Genomic DNA, 20168 nt, shown 5'->3' with positions numbered 1-20168 from the left:
AAGTATCAAGACTAAGGAAGGGCATACCACAATTTATGTGAAAAGCAGAGAAAACACCTGTTTTGTATTTTTTAATGAGACAGACAGAAAATAAGCAATTACTATGATAATATGTATAAATCGATAATGATGACAAATTCAGCATACATGCTTTGAGGATATATTTTTATTTTTTTTTATTTTTTTATTTTTTTTTGAGACAGAGTCTCGCTCTGTTGCCCAGGCTGGAATGCAGTGGTGCGGTCTCGGCTCACTGCAACTTCCACCTCCTGGGTTCAAGCAATTATCTTGCCTCAGCCTCCTGAGTAGCTGAAACTACAGGCACACACCACCATGTCCGGCTAATTCCTTTATTTTTAGTAGAGACAGGGTTTTACTATGTTGGCCGGGCTAGTCTTGAACTCCTGACCTCATGATCTGCCCACCTCAGCCTCCCAAAGTGCTGGGATTACAAGTGTGAGCCACCATACCTGGCCTGAGGATATATTCTTACATTTGCCTCTCTGTGAAATCAACAAGGGTATGTGGAAGCCTGTGCCTGAAGTATGTCTAGAAGTAAGCAGCTTTGCAAGCACTTTGAAACACTTACAAAACTGACCACCAAAAAGGCCACATTAAAAGTCTCATCAATTCCAAATAATCAATTTCATTACATTAGATATTATCATTAAAAAGACTTTAAAAAATCTTTATGTGTAAAAAACTAAAAAAAGAATCCCAACTGCCCATATGTTAAAATTGTAACAAAGTACTTCATATTAAAATTCAAGGAATTTTTAATATTCAATATCAAATTCAATATTCAAGGAATTTAGAAGTCAAGCTTAAAAGGGGCTGTGCAATCTTAAATATATGTAGGTTTAAAATGATAAAGACTCAAAATAAAGGAGCTGTGTGTTTTATTCAAGAGACTAGGAAAAGTCAATGCCCAAAGAAATTAAAAGGAAAAACAGAGTAGAAATTAATCAAATAAAACAAAAGTGAATATCTATAAAACCGAAAGTTGATTCTTTGCTAGAGAGTGTTTATTTTAATAGTTTTTTCAAAGTCTCACCAAGAAATAAAAAGACACAAAATTTTGGGAAGAAAAACTAAGTATAGATAAGATATTTTAAAATCATAAAGCTACTTCAAACATCTTTATGCCATGACTGTAAGACATGAATGAAATAAACAATTTCCTAGAGAAACACTGTGGAAGAGACAGCTGGTCGACCCTGTTTCTGATCTCTGCTTTGGCAAAGCTTCCCGCCACTGTGTGCGGCCCACATGTGAGACGTGTGCTGGGTCCAGGAACCCTCAGCCTCTAGCCAGGGAGGCAGCCTCTTCCACTTACCCATGTGCCTTGCAAGCACTACCATTTTCTGAGCACGGCAGGCACCGAGAAAATCTGACACGTTCTAGTTTGTGATAATGGAATTCCTGATTTCTGGCTATGCAAATGGATGCCTAAAATGGAGATTTCACTTCCTGGTCTCCTTTGTGACTAAGTTCTAGCCAACATAATCTAAGTGGAAGTGCTGTACAGCTTCCCGTAAATATCCTGAAGGAGGAGCGCAGGCCTTCTCCTTCCTCCCTTTTCTCCCTCCTGCTGGCTGGAAGCTGAAGCTATGCTGGCCCGTGAGGCACCCTGAGGAAGGGAGGGCACATCATGCCGTGGAGGAATGAGGCAGAAGGTGTCCGGGTCACTGCCACCTGGATGGCTACCTCTAGACTGACCCATGAGATAAAACACTTCATATCTCATTTAAGCCACTCATGTTTTAGCTTTCTTTTGCTTGCAGGTAAATCTAAACCTAACGGACTCAAACATTAATTACCAAAATAAGTAAGAAAAAGCAGAAAAATGGAATATAACCACTAAGGAAGCTGACTTAGTAAAAAAAAAAAAAAAAAAGTTTGAAAGGACAGCTAATAACATTAAGATGGTGATACTAAGAAAAGAATGAAAAGAGGAGGAACTAGCAAAGGACAGAGAGAAGGGGGACTGGCCTGGCAGGAGGGGTACCAGAGGAGAGTACTGTCCTGGAGGCCACGCCAAGGAGGGAGGGAGTGGCCAACAGCATCAAAGTGCTGTCGCAGGACACAGACGTAACCAGCAGATATAACAACTGAGAGGTCAGGTGACCCTGCCGAGGGCAACTCAGGCAACTCGGACGAAGGTGGAGAGCCAGCAGCCTCCCTGGAATGGGGTTAGGAGACAGTGGGAAGAGGTAGATTGTAGACAGCAAAAGGTAAGCGATTATTCTAAGGCGTTCTGCTACAAAGACAGGCAAGGCAATGGAGTGGAAGTTAGTGGTAAAAGTCAAGTCAAGAGAAGATCAATACGATTCCAATCAAAATCACAACAGGGTTTTTCATGGAACCACACAAACTGATCCCACAATTATATAAAGCCATAAAGACTTACGCACAATCAAGACAACCCGGAGAGTGGGGGAGGAGTGGAGGAACATTTAGAAAGGCTTTCCCAGAGGTAAAACCATAGTGCTGAAACAAGGAGAGACACAGCAGAGCCCGGAAACACGTGGCACCTGGGCTCCCTAGAGAGGTGGGGGTACAAAGGCAGGGTAAGGAAGCCTAGGCTGGCTACCACACAGCAGAAAATCACACTTCCAGACCACGCAGAGACCTAGACATGAAAAAGAAAACTAAACTAGAGACTACCTTTACAACCAGGATAGGACAGCTTTTTCAGACAAATCAAAAATAAAGCATAACTGCACCTTAAACTCTTGGCCAAAACAAAAAGAAAAAAAAATAAATAATGTATAAAGAAAAAGGCTGTTTAAATTTTACATCAAAATAGAAAAGTTTGGCCAGGTGCAGTGGCTCACTTTGGGAGGCCAAGGCAGAAGGATGGCTTGAGCCTAGGAGATCAAGACCAGCCTGGCTAACAGGGCAAAACCCCCTACAAAAAATACAAAAATTAGCCAGGTGTGGTAGCGTGTGCCTATAGTCCCAGCTACTTGGGAGACTGAGGTGGGAGGATCACTTGAGCCTGGGAGGCAGAGGTTGCAGTGAGCTGAGATTCAGACCACTGCACTCCAGCCTAGACAACAGAGCCAGACTCTTGTCTCAAAAAAAAAAAAAAAAAAAAGTTTTTTAAATAAAAAGGCAAAGTCAGACAAGTGATAGACTGGAAAAATATTTACAACATATGAGACACAAGGGTGTCATTATATATTATATATACAACCATAGGATAGATATTCAACATCATTAGCCATTAAGGAAATGCAAATTACAACTATGAAAAAAAAATTTTTTTGAGACGGAATCTCACTCTGTCCCCCAGGCTGGAGGGCAGTGGCGCGATCTCGGCTCACTGCAACCTCTACCTCCTGGGTTCAAGCGATTCTCCTGCCTCAGCCTCCTGAGTGCTGGGACTACAGCCGTGTGCCACCATGCCCAGCTAATTTTTTTGTATTTTTAATAGAGACAAAGTTTCATCATATTAGCCAGAATGGTCTCAATCTCCTGACCTCGTGATCTGCCCGCCTCGGCCTCCCAAAGTGCTGGGATTACAGGTGTGAGTCACCACACCGGGCTGAAAAATTTTAAAGTTTGACCGTACCTAGTGCTGACAAGGATGTGAAGGAACTGAAACTCTCATACACTGCTGGTAGGAATGCAAAATGATACAACCACTTTGCAACACAGTTTGGCAACCCTTGTTTTTGTTTTTTTGTAGAGATAGGGTCTCCCTATGTTGCACAGGCTGGTCTTAAAATCCTGGCTTCAAGTGCCTCACACTTTCGCCTCCCAGAGGGCTGGGATTACAGGTGTGAGCCACAGCACCCAGCCCTATGGTCTGGCAGTTTCGGAAAAAGTTAAGCACACACTTACCGTATGCCTCAGCAGTCCCACTTCTAGGTACAACAGTCCTATCCCCACCCATAGTTTCACTTTCTGCAGTTTCAGTTACCTGCAGTCTGAAAATATTAAATGGAAAATTCCAGAAATAAACAATTCATTCATAAGTTTTCAATTGCATACCATTCTGAGTAGGGTGATCAAATCTTGCACAGTTCTGCCGAGGGCATAAATAATCCCTCTGTCCAGTATATATACACACTGTACACACCATCCACCTGTTAGTCACTTAGTAGCCCTCTCAGTTATCAGTCTAGACTGTGGCAGTATCCCAGTGCTTGTGTTAAAGTAACCCTTATTTTATTTAACAATGGCCCCTAAGTACAAGGGAGTGGTGCTGACATATTGTTAAAATTGTTCTGTTTAATATCAGTTATTGTCCATCTCTTACTGAACCTAATTCATAAAGTAAACTTTATCATCAGAACGTATCATGAAAAAACATGGTATATACAGGGTTTGGTACTATCCACAGTCTCAGGCATCCGCTAGGGGTCATGGAACATACTGCCTGCAAATAAGAGGGGTTCTACTGTATTGACAAAACATAATGAAAGTATCTGTCAAAACAAAGACTTGAACATGAATGTTCACAGCAGCTTTAGTTATAATAGTCCAAACTAGAAGCAACTCAAATGTTCATCAACTGATACATGGATGAACACACTGTGGTATATCCATACAATGGAATACTACTTAGCAATAAAAATGAATAAACTATGGATACATGCTGCAACAACATGGATAAATCTCGGAATAATTATGCTGAGTAAAAACGGCCATACTGAAAAAAAAAACCTCAAAAGAGTGCACATCACATGATTCCATTTAAACACAATTCTAGGAAATGCAAACTAAAGCACAGTAAACCAGAGCAGAGGGGTGGCTGCTGGGGGTGGGGCGTGGGGAATGGGGAACACGGAGATGGGCTGGAGGATGGGTTCACCAAGGGCACATGACACTGTGGAGGATGATGCGTGTGTTCACTATCTTGATTGTCATTGGCACCGATGTTTGGAAACAGACGTTCATTCTACTGGGAGAATAAATTGGTGCAGCCACTTTGAGGAGGAAAGTGGCCTATCTGGTGAAACTAAAGATTTGTGTACTTCCTGGCACAGCACTTCTAAGCCTGGGCATAGCCCCCAAAGCCAAAATCAGTCAACTATAGCCCACAGCCTGGACCTTGTTTTTGTAAAGTACGTTTTATTGAACACAGCCACACATGCTCATTTACATGGTCTAATGCTGTGGCTGCATTCATGCGACATCGGCAGAATTCAATAGTTGCAAGAGACCATCTGGCTCAAAAAGCCTGAAGTATTTGTATCCGACCCTTTCCAGAAAGTGGCCTGGTTCCTGCTGGAAGAGACACTGGCTCTTGAACGCTAGGAGGCATGCAGAGGACCCATGGAAGCATTGTTTATGAAAGGAAATGGCTGAGAAACCTAAATGTCCATCAATAGAGTAATTAATAAGCAAATAATGGACTATAAGGCTTCAATTAAAATGAATAAACTACATCTATATGTATCAAAACATGAGAGAGAGAAACATGCTGCATGAAGAAAGCAACCTGCATAACAGATCAACACTAAGGTGACATTAGAAACTCACAAAACAACAAGAGGCACATCCAAAGTAGAGATACACACCAAGTTCATCCTGGGGACTGCCCTCGGGGGAACAGGACTGGGGCAGGGGGAAAAACAACTTTGGCTCCTCCTACATGTTTTTTTTTGAGACAGTCTTGCTCTGTCATCCAGGCTGGAGTGCAGCGGTGCAATCACAGCTCACTGCAACCTCTACTTCCTGGGCTCAAGCGATTCTCGTGCTTCAGCCTCTTGAGTAGCTGGGACTACAAGTGTGCGCCACCATGCCCAGCTAATTTTTGTATTCTTAGTAGAGAGGGGATTGACCATGTTGGCCAGGCTGATCTCAAACTCATGGCCTCAAGCAATCCGGCCACCTCGGCTTCCTAAAGTGCTGGGATTACAGGTGTAAGTCACTGTGCCTGGCCACATTTTTATTTATTAAAAAAAAAAAAAAAATGTAGCAGGAGAATGGCGTGAACCCGGGAGGCGGAGCTTGCAGTGAGCCGAGATCGCGCCACTGCACTCCAGCCTGGGCGACAGAGCGAGATTCCGACTCAAAAAAAAAAAAAATGTAACAAAAATGTTTTAAGAAGACCAAGTTAAATTTAAGTCTGATGTTTATCAATATCCTAAAGAAAATCACACAGACACTTGCTGATTTTCCCCTAACTGTAACATACATCACCCTTGACTTTGAAGTTCTCACTAACCACTCTTTTTCAAAGCAGCAGATGTTCACCAAAAAAGGACACTTTTCCTTTTATCTTCTAAAGCCAAAAGATTTACCAATCTGAAATAATTTACTCTTCCGAGGATACTTTGAAACACAATCCTAATATGCTTTGCGTAAAAATCATAGCTATAAAATTTAAACCAATGGATGCTTCAAAGGTGACCTCCACTAGGAGCCTGGAGGGACACATTCAGGGTTTTCGACTGGGTCTCAGAAATACCACCAGGGACACCAGGACAACCCCTCACGCATACAGAAAGGACTATAATGTATTAACATTCCATCAGTGAAAAAACAAACTGCAGAAGGCATTTCTCCTTTCAGCAAGACAAACAGTGGTGCTGTCAGCAAAGCCTCCACCAACAACATTCTCCAGTTATTATTGTTAAAAGGGCTCCCTCTACTGTTAGTCTCAATTGTACAGTTCTCATTGGCTATTTCAGGCCCTAGCTTCGTGACAAACTAGGACATGTTAAGCAGAATTATCTAAAACAACCGTTAATTCAGCTGGGGAAAAATACATATATGTGTGCATGTGTGTGTATGTGTGTGTGCACACATCCCTATACATAAAGCTTTTTCAAATTGTTGAGTTATTAGGCTAACTATCCAAGAAACTTCTGTTTAAAAGAAAAAAAAAATTCTTCTTCCTCTTTAAAGTGACTGTAAGAGAAACCTGGCTGTGGCATTTGAGACACACCCTGTTGGCCCACAGGTGCCCGCCCCAGTGGTCATGTGCCCAAGGAAAGGGTAGTGGCTGGCAAGAGGCCATAGGTCCCAACAGAAGCACATCACACATGTGTGAGGGGGACTGCAGGGAACCAGGTACAATAGAACACATATTTTTTTAAAAAAACTAAAAACATTCCCGGCCGGGCGCGGTGGCTCACGCCTGTAATCCCAGCACTTTGGGAGGCCAAGGTGGTTGGATCACGAGGGAGATCGAGACCATCCTGGCTAACACGGTGAAACCCCGTATCTACTAAAAATACAAAAAAAAATTAGTCGGGTGTGGTGGCGGGCACCTGTAGTCCCAGCTACACGGGAGGCTGAGGCAGGAGAATGGCGTGAACCCGGGAGGCGGAGCTTGCAGTGAGCCGAGATCACGCCACTGCTCTCCAGACTGGGTGACAGAGCGAAACTCCATCTCAAAAAAAAGAAAAAAAAAAAACATTCCCAGCCTCTTACTTTGCAATCAGCCAGGATCAGGCAGCCAGCCTCTCAGTCTGCAAACAGGACCTGGGAGAAGGGACGGGCAAGGCCAGAAGAGGAGAGTCAGGGAGTCAGAGCCCAACAGGCCTTTGACTCTTGGCTCCTGAGCTCCCCAAGTAAGCCGCTACCCCCTCCCAAGACGGGGCTGGATACCAGGCCAGGGAAGCAGCCCCACAGAGAAAGTCTCACACTTTATATCCTCCCAACTGGCAGGAGGGAGGAATGGCTTTTTTTTTTTTTTTTTTTTTTTTTCTTTCTGAGGCAGGGTCTCACTCCGTCACCCAGGCTGGAGTGCTGTGTGGCACAATCTCAATCCACCACAACCTCCACCTCCCGGGTTCAAGCGATTCTCCTGCCTTAGCCCCCCAAGTAGCTGGGACTACAGGCATGTGCCACCACACTCGGCTAATTTTTGTATTTTTCGTAAAGACAGGGTTTCACCATGTTGCCCAGGCTGGTCTCGAGCTCCTGGACTCAGGTAATCTGTCTGCGCTGGCCTCCCAAAGTGCTGGGATTGCAGGCGTGAGCCACCATGCCTGGCCAGGAATGGCATTTAAATATGCAAACAGACATCACTGATAATGGTAATATTTGAAAGATGCTCTAATTTGTAAAAGTCTGTAAATGCATGAAACAGACTGCTAAAATGCCAGTGTTTATGGAAATCATTCCATTACCTTCTCCCCAGGTTTGGGTGACTGCTGCAATTTCTCATAATCTTTCTTCGTCTCCAAAATTTTTTTCACAAGTCCACCTGTTGAAAAATCAGTGATTTTATGTTAAAAGTTTATTCTCTACCCCAAAAACCTATTCTAAATGGGTGGGATGGTGGGAAAAACACTAAGTTTTTATCCTATCTCTTTTTATGCTGAAACAGTTTCAAATCTTTATTTGTTAAGGAGATAGTACACAAGAGTGATAGACAGCTGGTAGTGGAAATTATCACATTTCAAAGTGTTTCAGGGAAATCAGCTCCTTGAAAAGTAAAAAGCTTTAGAAATGAAATAGATTTTCTATTTTCAAAGATTAAGAAGGAATATAGATTGACATCCAAAAATATAGCCATCTATTACAAACAGAAATAACAAGAAATGCTTCTAAGTACGGATACTTCTTTTACACTGGGGCAAGACTATTCCATTTCTTTCAGAATTTACTCATGGGATAAATATCATGTGAAGTTTTTTGGAATAGTGTTTCACCCAAGCATACATCAGCCCGAGGCTGACTGAATAAACGAGGGTACGTCCACACGGTGGAGGACGATGTGGCTGTGAAGAGAAATGAGGATGGTTTCTCTGCATTGCTGCAGAATGAAAGCCTGCATCTACTGTCAAATTAAAAAGAAGAGCGAGATGGAACTAAGTGTAGGTATCAGTAAATACACATGCACATGCCTATGCATTTATTTGTTTGTTTTTCAAATGTAAGTATAAGCCCTATTTTACTGTTACCTACAGGGAGAGGGAGAGTAGAGGGTAGAGGAGACAGGGCGAGTAGAGGGTAGAGGAGACGGGTCAAAGCCCCACATTTCTGATTATACCTGGTTTTGTACATCTGACCTTAAAATCATGTGAGTTATCTTACATTAAAAAGGTAAACACTAATGCCTAAAGGTTGAATGCAAAATGAAATAAACTTAGTGATATCCAATTGGCAAGCACACGCCACCAGAGAAGAATTGTTTCACAACTTTAAAACAGGGTAACTGACTGTACATCCCTAATAGGATATACCCAACAAACAGGCAGACACACCTACCAAAAAAAAAAAAAAAAAATCCTTGGGCTGGGCTTGGTGGCTCACACCTGTAATCCCAGCACTTTGGGAGGCCAAGGCAGTGGATCACAAGGTCAGGAGTTTGAGACCAGCCTGGCCAACATGGTGAAACCCCATCTCTACTAAAAATACAAAAAAATAACTGGGTGTGGTGGCGGGCACCTGTAATCCCAGTTACTTGGGAGGCTGAGGCCGGAGAATCCTTTGACCCTGGGAGGCAGAAGTTGCAGTGAGCCAAGATCACGCCACTGCACTTCAGCCTGGGCGACAGGGCGAGACTCCATCTCAAAAATAAATAAATAAATAAATAAAAATAAATAAAATAAAATAAAATCCTTCAGTGTTTCCAGTAATCCTACTGTTGTTAAAAACCAGTGGTGGTGTTGTAAAATTGCTGTGTGAGCATATGAAGGCTCACAAAGCATGGGGACAGCCGCTGTTGCTGGGAGCCAGGCTTTTTGGCATGAGATGGAAAAGATGCATATATAAAACCAAAGAATGCCGGCAAAACCCTACAATCCTAAATCGGAATTGGAAATATCATCATGAAGTCAGAATACACTTTCTTATTTTAAAAAAGTATATCCCTGCTTTTGCAGTGAAAATGCCTGGAAACAAGAAGCAACCCAGAGCAGTAAGCAGCCAGGTGCCTTGGAGAAATGAGGCAATTATGGGGCAGGAAGTACACAAAATAAGCCAGAAACACCTTGTTGTATCAAAAAACAAGGAAGCTAAAGAGTGTACTGGGATGTGTCTAAAGGCCCCCAGAAAATAACTCCAATAGGCTCCCCTGGTCAAATACTGGGCAATCTGAACATTAATAAGAAAAACTGAGATGGGCTGAAATGAAACACATCCACTATGTTAAAAATCCGTGACTAGGCTGGGCACAGTGGCCCATGCCTGTAATTCCAGCACTTTGGGAGGCCAAGGCGGGTGGATCACTTGAGGTCAGAAATTGGAGACCAGCCTGGCCAATGTAGCAAAAACCTGTCTCTACTAAAAATACAAAAATTGGCCAGGCATAGTGGTGCACGCCTGTAGTCCCAGCTACTTGTGAGGCTGAGGCATGAGAATCGCTTCAACCCGGGAGGCAGAGGTTGCAGTAAGTTGAGATCGTACCACTGAACTCCAGCCTGGGTGACAGAGCAAGACTCCGCCTCAAATAAAAAACGGTGGCTTCATATAGATACCAAAAAAAAAACCCCAAACCCCCAAAACCAATAAGCCCTCGTTACTCACCTGTGATAGGTGCCAGGAAACAAAGTCATATTGTGAGAACAGATCTATAAAGGAAAGTACTCAGCCTGCCTCTTCTGCAGAAACTGTGCTCCAGGATACTCAAACCCTGGTGCGGGGAATGGGGTTTGCACTACTGAGTTGTCCAGCTAGAAAACCAACAATAACATTCCAGAACTAGACTTGTAAAGGACCTCAGAGATCATCTACTTCCACAATCTAATCGTACGGATGAGACAAGACATCATCTGCAGGACAGTTGCCAGTGAGTTTCTAGCTCCCAACAGTGCCCTCCCCCTCCTCTAAGGATGAGAGTAGCAGCCATCGCCTTAAGAGTAATCCATGCCCGCAGGGTCTTATGTACCACCAGTGTGATCCTGCCAGTGTGACCCAGACCAGAACCTGGCACACAACAGTCCCTTGCACTGGATCCTTCCAGGCACACGTGGAGAAGGTGCGTGAGCACACACACATGGACACACATGCACACTCATGCCCAGGACTCACCATGCTTCTCCTCTTCTAGTTCCACTGCTGTTACCTGAGCAGGAAAGGAAGGGGGAAAAAGAAGATTCAGGCTTGTTGAATTCTAAAGATCATGCTTCTGTGGATCTCAAAAAAAGAACAACAAAATTAACGAAGGTAGAAAACTAACTGAAAAATTACATGACGTTTTTGTCTACATAAATCTAAAAGCTAGAATATTAATCTCAATGTAGGTAAAACATTATTATTAAAAAACACTATATTTCGGTTAACTAACCATTTCAATTTCTGACATTTCAGAGAGCTGAGGGGCAGCTTCCACCACAAATTGATCATCCTCTTCATTGTCAGAATTGTGTGACTCTATAATCACATTTGAGACGGTTTTACCACTCCCTGACCTAAATAAAAAGAAATTAGATTAAATTAGAAATGCTCTATCAGTTACACGTTTTCATCAATCCCAAGCATCTGAAACTGTGTCAGAGGTCGGCAGAGAGGAATCTAATCACCAACAATCTCTAGAACAGCATCTCAAGCTACCCGCTGAAGCTAAGATGGACTGTCCGCAAACAGTGTCCTCTGCAAGCCCTCCAGGCCTGAGTCCCTGTGAGCCTCGCCCTCCACCCCCACCCAGCTTCCCCACGTCCCTGTGCCGCCCAGGCCTCCTGGTCCACACCTGGCCTCCCGTCCCCACAGCCTCACCATGCCCTCTACTGGACAAAGAGCCTCAGGGCCTCCGCCTCTCCCCTGACTGCACTCTCAGTGACACCAGCCCTTCACCTGCTGCTTTCTACCTGGAGGCGCTTATTGCCCCGGGTCACAAACCTCAGGGCAGGGGCCACACTGGGGTCCCACTGGCCAGGGCTGACCCCAGACCTCTCTTCACACAGCCAGCTAGAGGCCCCTCATTCAACTCCTAGTCACGGTGGCTGCCCTATGTCCCGCTCAGCACCACGTACACACTGCGCTCCACCCAGGTCCCACATCATTCTGGGCAAGTCAGCATCCAACAGCCTGGCCCTCCAGCCCCAGACCTTGTCCTCCTTGGTGACAGCCTTCACCCAAGGGCTCTCTCATGCTCTCCACGGCCAGCCACTAGAACTGCCCCACCTACAGCTCCTCCTCACTCAGGCCACCGTCAGCTCACTCTGTACAAATGTGAGCCCCAGACCCAAACACTCTACCGGCTCCTTGATGGCCCCTCCTGCCTTTGTTTCTTCCCTACACACTCATGCTTTAAGCAATCACCTAACTCCCCTGCCCCATTATCACAGTGCTGCATGCGTGCACATGCACACACACACACACGCATACACACAAGCACACGCATGCACACACACACACACACACACCAAAACCCTCCCTTGCTTCAGTGCCATGCACAAGGTCCAGAGGGAATCTAGACACTTGGGAACGAGATCTTAAAATAACACCCATTGCCCCAAACATCCTTGACTTCCTCAACTGCGTCCTTGAGACACTCAACAACTACCTGTGTGGCTCCACCAGGATCAACCTCACTTCGTACCCGCTGCTCTGTCAGTACCAGGAAGTCCAGGCTCCCGTCCCTCATCTCTCGTGCTCCCAGCACACCCTCACTGTGGTCCACGTCCCACCTCCCCAACACCTGCGCCCCTGTGCCTGCCCTGATGGGCAGTCCCTCTCTGTCCCACCTTGCTCTCCAGGACACAGCTTCCCCACAGCCCTCAGCTGCAGCTGCTGCTCCTCCCACCGGCCTCTTGTCACAGGCCCAGAGGGAAGGTCAGTAATTTCCTTATGCTTGCTTCGGCTTCCAGATCATTCTCCCTAAAAACTGCCAACTTTAAATCTTGTCACCCTCGACCCCATCATTGCTGCCATCAGCTGCCAACCCGTGGTCCCACCCGGTCCTCCTGGACCTGCCACTCTCGCCAACAGTGCTCCTGTCTTAACTTGTGATTTCAAGTCTTGAGAAATGATCCTTCCCAAATCCTGGCCTTGGGTCCCTGAACCCTGCTGGGATGATCCCACCTCCCACACTTGACACCCACTCCCAGGGGCACCCCTGTCACTACCACTAACAGCAAGCCCCAATCTCAAATCTGAGCGCCCCACTCCTTTACCACCACTATCTATCTTCCCAGGTCACGGCCCTAGGACCTGACTCCGACAATCCTTCTACCCGTGCAGCACCTTCAGCCTCTCAATCCTAACGCCTCCTCCTGACCTTCACCGAGGGCTCCTCCTTCACTCACTGGCAGAAATCCCACACTGGTCATGACCGTGGCGCTTCCACATACTCCTATTCCTTCCCTTCTCTCTCGGTGCACTTGCTTGGCACAGCCGAGCCCTGTTTAATACAGCCTGTGCCCCCGTGCCTGTAGGTGTGACCAACTGCGGCTGCAGAACAGGCCCCGCCATACCATCTCCTGTCTCTTTACGCCCAAGTCCGCCAGATGCTGCCCCGAAGTCAGCTGTCAGCCACGGCCTCCGCCCAGGCACTATGGACAGGCAGCCCATCCTCCTTTGTGGTGGAGACTGTCCTGTGCATTGCAGGAGGTTCAGCAACTGCCCTGCCCTAACCCCTCCCCTTCATCAGAACACCAGAAAATGTCTCCAGATCATGGCGCAGTGTCCCCAAAGGAGGGTCACCCCTAGAGGAACACCTCTGCTCCAGTCTCTTCACTAGCCCACTCTCGTGCACAGCAACTTCACCCAGCCCCTCTCTCCTCTGACACTCCTCTTCCCTCAGACCCTCTTACGGCTCATGAGAAAAACAAGTACCAGAAAATCACCTTAAGAATCTGCATCACACCATGTGCCGACTACACCTCGGCGCCCGTTCCCACACCCACACGGGAACTCTGCTCCACCAAACCCCTATCCCACGTCGCCTATGTCATCAATTTCCCCTCTCCACTGGATCATTCCCATCATCAGAAAAATAATAACTCCCCTTGACACCACCTTTCCCACTTTCTAGTCTTATTCCTTTGCTTCTCTTTGTGGCAAAACTCCTAGAAAAACACATCTACTCCTGCCTCCTATTCCTGCCTCTTATTTGATCTGAAACCCACTCTGATCCATCCTATCTGTTGTTTGTCTTTATATTGCTTATGACTTTTTTTTTTTTTAATATAGTCTCGCTCTGTCGCCCAGGTTGGAGTACAGCAGTGCAATCTCAGCTCATTATAACCTCCACCTCCCAGGTTCAAGTGATTCTCCTGCCTCAGCCTCCTGAGTAGCTGAGACTACAAGCACATGCCACCACGCCCGGCTAACTTTTGTATTTTTAGTAGAGACGGGGGTTTCACCACATTGGCCAGGCTGGTCTCAAACTCCTGACCTCAAGTGATCCGCCCGCCTCAGCCTCCCAAAATGTTGGGATTACAGGCACGAGCGACCAGGCCCAGCCTGCTTATAACATTTTGATCACCTTCTATTTTTAATTTTTCTGCAATTAAGCCCCTAATTTTTCCCCCTATTTTTTCCTAATTCCCCTATTGTTTTCACGCTTAGAAAGTCTTCAATCTAGGGGTCAGAGAAATGCAGTCCAACATTTTCCCACAGATGTGAAGATGTAATTTTACATGTATGCATGGTTTTTCTCTTTCATCCATCTGACATGTCTGTTGGCCTATGGTGTGAGGCGAGGGTCTACCCTCACTTTTTGTTCCTCAATAGCACGTTTCCAGCACCATGTGCTGCTTCCCTCCCCTTTCTCTTAGCGGAGGCACCATGCCCACTGGAGAACACACTGTGTGGCTGGAACTGCCCTGCTGAGCCAGCCTTACCTATCCATTGGTAGCGCCTCCGCGCTGTCTTGCCGTTTGACCCGGGGAGGGGCTGGTCTTGCACTCCCAGGCCGAGGAATTCTTCTAAACCCAAATATTGGAAAACCAAAAAAGGAGATGAAAGGCTTATACATTTCAAACTGGAAAAGAAAGCCCAGGTGAATGTTAACTCTCATCTCCAGGCCATAATCAATGTGCTAGTTAGGACGTGCTACTCTGCAGAAGAGGAGGAATGTCCCAGTAACCCGACCAACCAGAAAGTGTCCATCTTTCCACTTGTATTTTCAGTAATTTCAAAATACCAACAACCATCACTAATCAAAACATCACATAATTCAGCTATAATTTTGAATTCCCCTAAATCTCCAAAATATTATATCACTATATAGTGATATAACTCCGGTACAGAAAACTGATATACTTCTTGTATTCTTTGTATAAGTAATTCCTCATAAGTTAGCTCAGGCACTAAATAAATAGCAACAAGCAGAAAGAGAAGCACAGCAGTGTCCTAGGTGTGATCACTCTGCTGAGGGAAAGGGATTCAAAGCACACAGACCTGATGTTGGATGAAAGCTCATTAGGAATTTCTGGAGTCTCTGGCACCTCAGACTTATCTTGGCCAGCAGGTCCAACATCTCCTTCTAAACAAATGACAATCAATTAGCAATTCACAAAGGAAAAAACACACCAATAACTATTTGAAAATACTATTTGCATCTGTATTTGCAGTTATTTGCAATTAAATACATTTGTAATTGCAAATACAAATGAGCAATTTTTCCATCAATCATGTTGATGAAGAGAAAACCGATGTCTGATATCTAAACTCGGTGAAGATTTGGGAAAATGGGCACACTCAAACCCAGGGAATACAAACTGGTTCAATTACTTCAGAAATAAAATTAAAAAGGCAGGCCGATCAACTCAGTACTTAAAGGAAATACAACCCAAGAGGAGAAATGGACACACGTCAAGATGTTCACCCATCGTCATTGATAATACTGACAATCAATCAGTAACTAAGTAAATTATGGTACAGTCACATGCCAGCCCCCTTTTGTGTGAAACAATCCAGTACAGTAATATATCTAACAATTATATACATATGCATATATATATATATATACACACACACACACATATATACAGGGTTCTAGAAGAATATTCATTTAAGTTATAAGCAGTAGAATTACCAGTGCTTTTAATTTTTGTTCTTTTTTTTTTTGCATTTTTAAATTTTTCTACATCGGTATGTACCATATTATGTTTATAATCTGAACAAAGTTTTATTCATTTTGATAAAAAGAATTAATCAGTAAATAACAAGGCCTAAACTATTACGACAAGTTTATTCCACTATTTAAAGTAAAAGGAATTAACACTTCAGAAAATAGTCAGAATTTGAATATTAGAAATATACTTTATATTCTGGAAAAAAATCCTGAAATGTATTCTTTTCAAACTTAAAACATATAAATTAAATTAGGGTAGTTGGCCAGGCACAGTGGCTCACTCCTGTAATCCCAGCACTTTGGGAGGCTGAGGCAGGTGGATCACCTGAGGTTGGGAGTTCGAGACCAGCTTGACCAACACAGAGAAACCCCGTCTCTACTAAAAATACAAAATTAGCCGGGCGTGGTGGCACATGCCTGTAATCCCAGCTACTCGGGAGGCTAAGGCAGGAGAATTGCTTGAACCCAGGAGGCAGAGGTTGTGGTGAACCGAGATTGTGCCATTGCACTCCAGCCTGGGCAACAAGAGTGAAACTCCGTCTCAAAAAATAAATAAATAAATAAATAAATAAATTAGAGTAGTTACGATCTTTTTCCATAAAATAAGTTACTTTCACTAATGCACTTTATAAAGCATGAATCTGAGAGTCCACATTTACATTCACACACATGCATAGAATTGATATGACACACAGGTATCGTATCTAAGGCCATTCCTCACCTGCATCACTGGTGGAGTCACCTAAAAAAAAAGCACATCAGAAAAATTAGCTTTTGTGTAAGTCAACCTCAATATATTAAATGATGAGAACAGAATTAGAGGAAAAACACATTGTACATAATTTTGGATGTCTGCTAAGAAAAAAAGGTCATTTCCTCATAGCCGCTTTTCTAATGTCCCTATTGCCATTTTGTTTTATTTTCAAAGATAGAAAAACAAAGAGCAAACAAACTGTGCATCATAAAACAGTACTAAATAGAAACAGGACACAGGGATGTGGAGAAAGCACATCGGAGAGAGGAAGTAAACAAGTTCAGGAGACAAGAATCGACAGAGCCAGAGCCACAGAAAAAGCGCACCCAAATGTGAGGAACGACGCAACAGTCTGAACCTGGCCAACTAAATCCTGGGCCGTTCCAAAGACCGGGAGACAGCCAACAACAGCCCATCTTATAGACATGATTGCTAAGCATTTTTCCATCAGCTCCTGAAAGCAGAAGAAAATCTTCCAGCTCAACACAGGCCCACCTCTGCACCTTCACCCAGGATCCTTTTTCCTCAAGTGCTGTCTTGGGGACAAATGTGACCTAAACAGTCAAAGTAAATGAGCAGCGGCACCACAGGGGTGGGGTGGATTCAAAACCACAGGTGGGAAATCTCTGTTTCACACTCTTTAAGATGCACGAACGCATTTGCAGAAGAGCGGAAAGCACATGGATTCACATGACAGCCCAGGACACTATACGGGCAGAGAGGAGGCAGCAGGGCCTGATGCAGCCCCTCGCTTAACACGGCCCCGCCTCAGACAGGAACAGTTCATGCAGCCTCGAGAAATCAGCCTGGGTTATTGTGAGGGTCCACACCGAGCAGAGTGAGGAGCACTCCACAGACACCTCTAGCTCGTTTATTCACAGGAGTGCTTTCCGTGAGCATAACAGCCACGAGCTCATTAATGCTGCCCTAAGAGGGTGGCTCTGACAGGGAGAGAAGGGGCCAAGCTTGTGGATCAAGGGGAACCGGGAGGCTCTAGAGGACCCTATTAGTATAGACCTGGGAGCCTCCAGAGGTCACACCCTACCAAGTGCCACAGCACAGGGGGCAGCCTGGCACCTGCCAGGGCCTAGGGGACTGGAGGGCACAGTGGTTAGCAGGGACCTGGAGAATGTAGTTCCAGATAGTGCCACTAGAAGGGCAGTTTCAGAGACCCCAGCATTTTGGGCCAATGGGGGTGGAGGACTCAGCTCAACCCTGGGATGGGACGGCTGGGAACCAAGAGCAGGTGGCAGAAGATCTTTTCCTCATGGCTGTGTGGCCTGGAGCATGTGCTTAGCAGAAACCAGCACTGAGAGTCCTCGTGCGACCTGGGGGCAGGCAGCAGACACAGTTTCAAATCCCCGGGTCTTTCTTCAAAACACCAGGGTGTTGGGAACAGACCCTGGATTAACACAGCACTCAGAAAGGTGCCTGAGAGGTGCAGTTATTCAACCACAAGGCCAATACCCAGAAGGAAAGTCAGCACAGTGAACTCTCTGCCTTTCAATGGATACTTCCAGTCCCCGTTACCCAGAACCCAAGGCACCTGCCACATGGCCCACACCATCCTCCCCGATGCCTGTGCTTCCACGGCGCCAGCGCTCTGCCAGCTCCTGCACTCACAATCTCGTCCCAGGTGACCTAGTCCCCACCCAGGCTCCTGCCATCACCCGGTGCCAGCAACTCTCACAGCTCCTCTCTAGCCTGGGCCTTTCCTCTACGCTCCAGGCCAGCTCCCCCAGCACGTGCCAGCAGCCCTGGAATCCCACCACTTCTCCCTTCCCAGGGCGTCTCCACAGTCCAGGCCTCTCTCTCTTCTCTGGACAATCTTTAACCCTCCCTAATTAACATGGCCACTCTTTAAAATCTAAATATCATTATACTGCTCCTCCTAAAGATATAATTAACCTCCCGCTGCTCTTCCAATAAAGGCTAAACTCCATAAGTTGGCACAGGAACCTGGCTCTGGCCCTTCCTCTGGGCTGAGCCAGCCCTGCTGTAGTCGCATCCCAGCTGGGATCTTGGTTTATACAGTCCCTTCTGCCCTGCAGGCTTTCTGGGCCACCCTCACCAACCAAGGCCCCTCCCGTCCCAGACTGCCACCCCATCAAACAGTTTCGGTTGATCTTCAAGCCTCATCTGCACCAGGAAGGCAGGAGGCCAGCCTGACTTCGCTGGCTCATGCACTCCCAGCCTCAGGGTTGACATGCAGTAGGCCTTCAACAGAAAATTTTCTGTTTGAATGAATCAACAAACATCAGCCCTCCCCTGGCCACACCCCACCCTGCCACTGCCGCCTGCACAAGCCTTGGTTACCTGGGCACTGGCACCCTTGCAGGCCTGTTAGGAGCTCCAAGGCCTCAAAACATAAACATTGAATGGCTATTTTACCAAAGTTTTTTTTAAGGCTGAGAAAATTTATGGTGAAAGTAAAATCTCATTGAGGTTTTAATTCAACACTCAAAGCTAATGACAGACAAAAAAATCATGGTGGCCACAGCACTGTGACCATGAAGTCTGGGGGGTACACCTCTTGACTGGTGGGGCTGTCCAAGTAGCGACCCCGAAACTTTTCAGGGACCACTCATGACACTCCCCAAGTGATGAAACATGCCACCTCCTCTCACTCACAAAGCACGGGGGAGCACACGAGTGGGCCCCATGCTATCAACAAACCACCATGTTCGATTCTAGTTTCTGCAAAAAGGCAGAAATGAATCACTTGCCACGTTCAGACCCAAGGGGAAAACCTCGGGCTCTGGGCTGCGGCCCTTTGGGAAGAAGGTTCTGGAGGGCTCACTGCTCTCGCCAGGAAAGGGCGAAACGGGACCATTCTTACCTTTCTGCTTCTCTGCGGGGTTGGGCTCAATATTCTCACACCGCAGACTAGCTGAATTATCATCTGAAATACTAGTTGAGTTAATATTAGCTTCTTTTGTTCCTGACATAAAACAGTTTAAAATTAGTCATTAAGACTGCACACCAAAGGGTTGGTGATCAGCGGCTTCATTAATATAGAGCACACTTACTTATCTGTTTTCCCACACTGCAAGTTTGGACTGACAAAGGACTGACCAAAGGCAGCTTTTAGAAAACATGCTTCTAGAATGTTCCTCCCCCATGGGCGGCTCTGGGGTGAAAGGGAAAGGACACCCCAGACTGTGAGTGGATCCTGGGTCTACTCAGGCCAGGAGGAGCAGACTGCCCCTGCCCCCATTTCTGGAGCTACCTGACACTGCCAGTCTCCACTCACCTCCCCACTAGAGACAGACCCAGCAGCTGAGAGGCTGCAAGTAGGCGGCTGTTTCAGGAATGCAGGAAGAAAAGAAAAATATTTTGGACACAGTGCACAGTCCTGGCCATATTGAAAACTTTCACATATTGTCTACTAATTACTGACTGATGTTCCAAAGTTTATGAAGATAGAAAAAGTGTCAAATACCTGAGAAAATATTTTTGCTGTGAAGAAGAAAAAAAAAAAAA

At 45.5% G+C, this 20168-nt stretch overlaps 1 protein-coding gene across 14 annotated transcripts in view; it reads right to left on the bottom strand.

The window, feature by feature from the left end:
* The window catches only part of TRAF3IP1 (TRAF3 interacting protein 1), a 78361-nt gene that overhangs the window by 34714 nt on the left and 23479 nt on the right, over positions 1-20168 (bottom strand). For 4 of the 14 annotated variants that reach the window (XM_054550084.2, XM_054550081.2, XM_054550088.2 and 1 more), the window contains 7 exons: positions 19525-19626; positions 16653-16673; positions 15256-15340; positions 14697-14780; positions 11198-11321; positions 10942-10975; positions 8094-8170 (listed from right to left, as the gene is read on the bottom strand). In XM_054550084.2, the coding sequence (XP_054406059.1) occupies positions 8094-8170; positions 10942-10975; positions 11198-11321; positions 14697-14780; positions 15256-15340; positions 16653-16673; positions 19525-19626 (527 nt within the window). The remainder of the gene's footprint in view (positions 1-8093; positions 8171-10941; positions 10976-11197; positions 11322-14696; positions 14781-15255; positions 15341-16652; positions 16674-19524; positions 19627-20168) is intronic. The other 10 variants (XM_054550086.2, XM_054550082.2, XM_054550085.2 and 7 more) reach the window with 4 other exon arrangements.

The sequence above is a fragment of the Pongo abelii genome, chromosome 11 (genome assembly GCF_028885655.2).
Source record: "Pongo abelii isolate AG06213 chromosome 11, NHGRI_mPonAbe1-v2.0_pri, whole genome shotgun sequence".
Classification (NCBI taxonomy): domain Eukaryota; kingdom Metazoa; phylum Chordata; class Mammalia; order Primates; family Hominidae; genus Pongo; species Pongo abelii.
Note: the sequence above shows the minus strand (reverse complement) of the source record. Positions and strands in the feature narration are given on the sequence as shown.